Raw genomic sequence first — 2,581 nt, 5'->3', positions numbered from 1 at the left:
TCTGCTCCTCAACAGGTGTGACATTAGAAAACAAAATAAAAATGCCTGAAACCTCTACAAAAATCCATTCACAAGATATGATGGTGGAAAATTAAAAACACAGACAAAATCATTATTATGACATGCTAAGCCTCTGCTCTAAAGCCCATGCTCTTAAGTGTCACAAGTGCAGATATTGAAGTTTTCCATTAATGGTGCATAAAATCCGACATCGCTTGTGAATGTCAGAGCTGTCACAAACCAGCTCCCATGTCCCCACTGCAGCAGAGCAAAGCTGGCTGCTTGGCCACACACGGGCAGAGGTCCTGTCTTCACAGCACACTCAGACAGCACACACCAGAAAATTGAAATGCATTCCAGTTGGGGTTATTTCTATGAAAACTGGAGTGGCTCTGCTCAGAGGGGTATGTCCTGATTTCAAGTTGTCATTTCCTTTTTAGAAGAAAGCCCCCACGGCAAGAAACAACAAATGTCCAACAGCAGCTCCATCACCCAGTTCCTCTTCCTGCCATTTGCAGACACATGGGAGCTGCAGCTCTTGCACTTCTGGCTCTTCCTGGGCATCTACCTGGCTGCCTTCCTGGGCAACGGCCTCATCATCACCACCATAGCCTGTGACCAGCACCTCCACACCCCCATGTACTTCTTCCTCCTCAACCTCTCCCTCCTCGACCTGGGTGTCATCTCTACCACTCTCCCCAAATCCATGGCAAATTCCCTCTGGAACACCAGGGTTATTTCCTACACAGGATGTGCTGCACAGGTCTTTTTTTCCTTTTTCTGTGGTACAGCAGAATATTGTCTCCTCACAGTCATGGCCTATGATCGCTACGTTGCCATCTGCAAACCCCTGCACTATGGGACCCTCCTGGGCAGCAGAGCTTGTGTCCACATGGCAGCAGCTGCCTGGGCCACTGGGTTTCTCAATGCTCTGCTGCACACGGCCAATACATTTTCACTGCCACTGTGCGAGGGCAATGCTGTGAGTCAGTTCTTCTGTGAAATCCCCCAGATCCTCAAGCTCTCATGCTCACATGCCTACCTCAGGGAACTTGGGCTTCTCATGTTTAGTGCAGTTTTTTTTGAGGGATGTTTTGTTTTCATTGTGGTGTCCTATGTGCAGATCTTCAGGGCTGTGCTGAGGATCCCCTCTGAGCAGGGACGGCACAAAGCCTTTTCCACGTGCCTCCCTCACCTGGCCGTGGTCTCCCTGTTTGTCATCACTGGCATGTTGGCTTACCTGAAACCCCCTCCCATCTCATCCCCACGGCTGGACCTGGTGGTGGCAGTTCTGTACTTGGTGGTGCCTCCAGCAGTGAACCCCCTCATCTACAGCATGAGGAACCAGGAGCTCCAGGATTCAGTGTGGAAACTGATAACTGGATGTTTTCAATAACAAACAGCAACAAACTGTCATCCTCTGTATAGCAGTTATAGTGTAACTTATTGCAGGCTCAGCCATAGCTGTTTTGTTGTTGTTGTGGTGGTGGTGTTTTGTGATAATGTTGTCATCCCTTTCCTAATTCACTGTCTGCCTTTTTTTCTGACCAAGTGTCTATGGAAATGAGGATCCACTTTCTCTGCATTTTTAAACAAAATAAAGGGCCCTATAGTGTTTTGTTTTCTTTTGTTTTTCCCCTCAGATCTTCTTTTAGGGCCTTTTTAGAGCTGCAGGGACAGTTTCCGTCTGCATTAGTGGAGGGGAGCAGAGTCTCCGCCTGGCAGCACTAACAGAGAGCAGCAGCCCTTGGTCTTCCAGAGCTGTTCTCGTTCCACTCCCACACTCTCCTTCTCATCCCTTGTGTTGGTGCAAGGCCTGAGTGCTCTGGCAGCTTGGTCACCGTCCTGCTGTGTGTCAGTCCTGTGAGCGCAGGCAGGGACAGGCAATGGGCACTGCTGTGACAGAGCTGGACTCAGAACAGCCTTTCCAGAAAGAACGGTCACCTCCTCAGGGCAGTGCATGATGGTTTATATCTTCTTGCAAAATCTATCTCAAGCATATGGCTACAAAAGTGGCCCACAGATGAAACACCATTGTGCAGCTGCACAGTGTGTGTGTGCAGGGCTGGGCACACAGCAGTGTCCTCTCACAGCCAGGCCTCCTGCCAGAGACCTGCAGGACCAGCAGAGCAGGGGCTGGGCTGTGCCCCTGTGCACTGGACACCCCTTGGGAAGGAGCCTCAGGTCAATCACCATGGGCTGGCCCCTCACAACCACCATTTCCTGCACTGGCCTCTCACACACAGAGGTTGTTCTTCCCTCCATGGATGGACACTGAATGAGTAGTTCAGCAGTCCATGTTTGCTTTGTACAGATGAATTGTGAGCATGCACGTCATGTACTTGAGGTGACATGAAGCCGAGTGATCACAAACACCATCAACTATTCCTTAGGGTTCCATGAAGGCCTGTGGGACAGACAAGATCTTGAGGTCACTTGGTGTTGGAAGTAACATCCCATTGTTAACTGCCTGAATGCAGCACTGGGATGTGCTTCCTTCAAGCGAGCTCCTTGTGTCCATTCTTCCTGCCATGGCACAAGTCAGATGAGTGCAGAGCAGGGTGACACACCACAGGGCTCA

The 2,581-nt window shown here is 50.2% G+C and overlaps 1 protein-coding gene across 1 annotated transcript; it reads left to right on the top strand.

Moving 5' to 3' along the window:
- Positions 1-469: 469 nt before the first annotated feature.
- LOC135999675 (olfactory receptor 14A16-like) lies at positions 470-1,396 on the top strand. Its single transcript, XM_065653236.1, has one exon. The coding sequence runs from the start codon at positions 470-472 to the stop codon at positions 1,394-1,396; it is 927 nt and encodes a 308-aa protein (XP_065509308.1).
- Positions 1,397-2,581: the final 1,185 nt, after the last annotated feature.

This window comes from Caloenas nicobarica, chromosome 29, assembly GCF_036013445.1.
Source record: "Caloenas nicobarica isolate bCalNic1 chromosome 29, bCalNic1.hap1, whole genome shotgun sequence".
Classification (NCBI taxonomy): Eukaryota; Metazoa; Chordata; class Aves; order Columbiformes; family Columbidae; genus Caloenas; species Caloenas nicobarica.
Note: the sequence above shows the minus strand (reverse complement) of the source record. Positions and strands in the feature narration are given on the sequence as shown.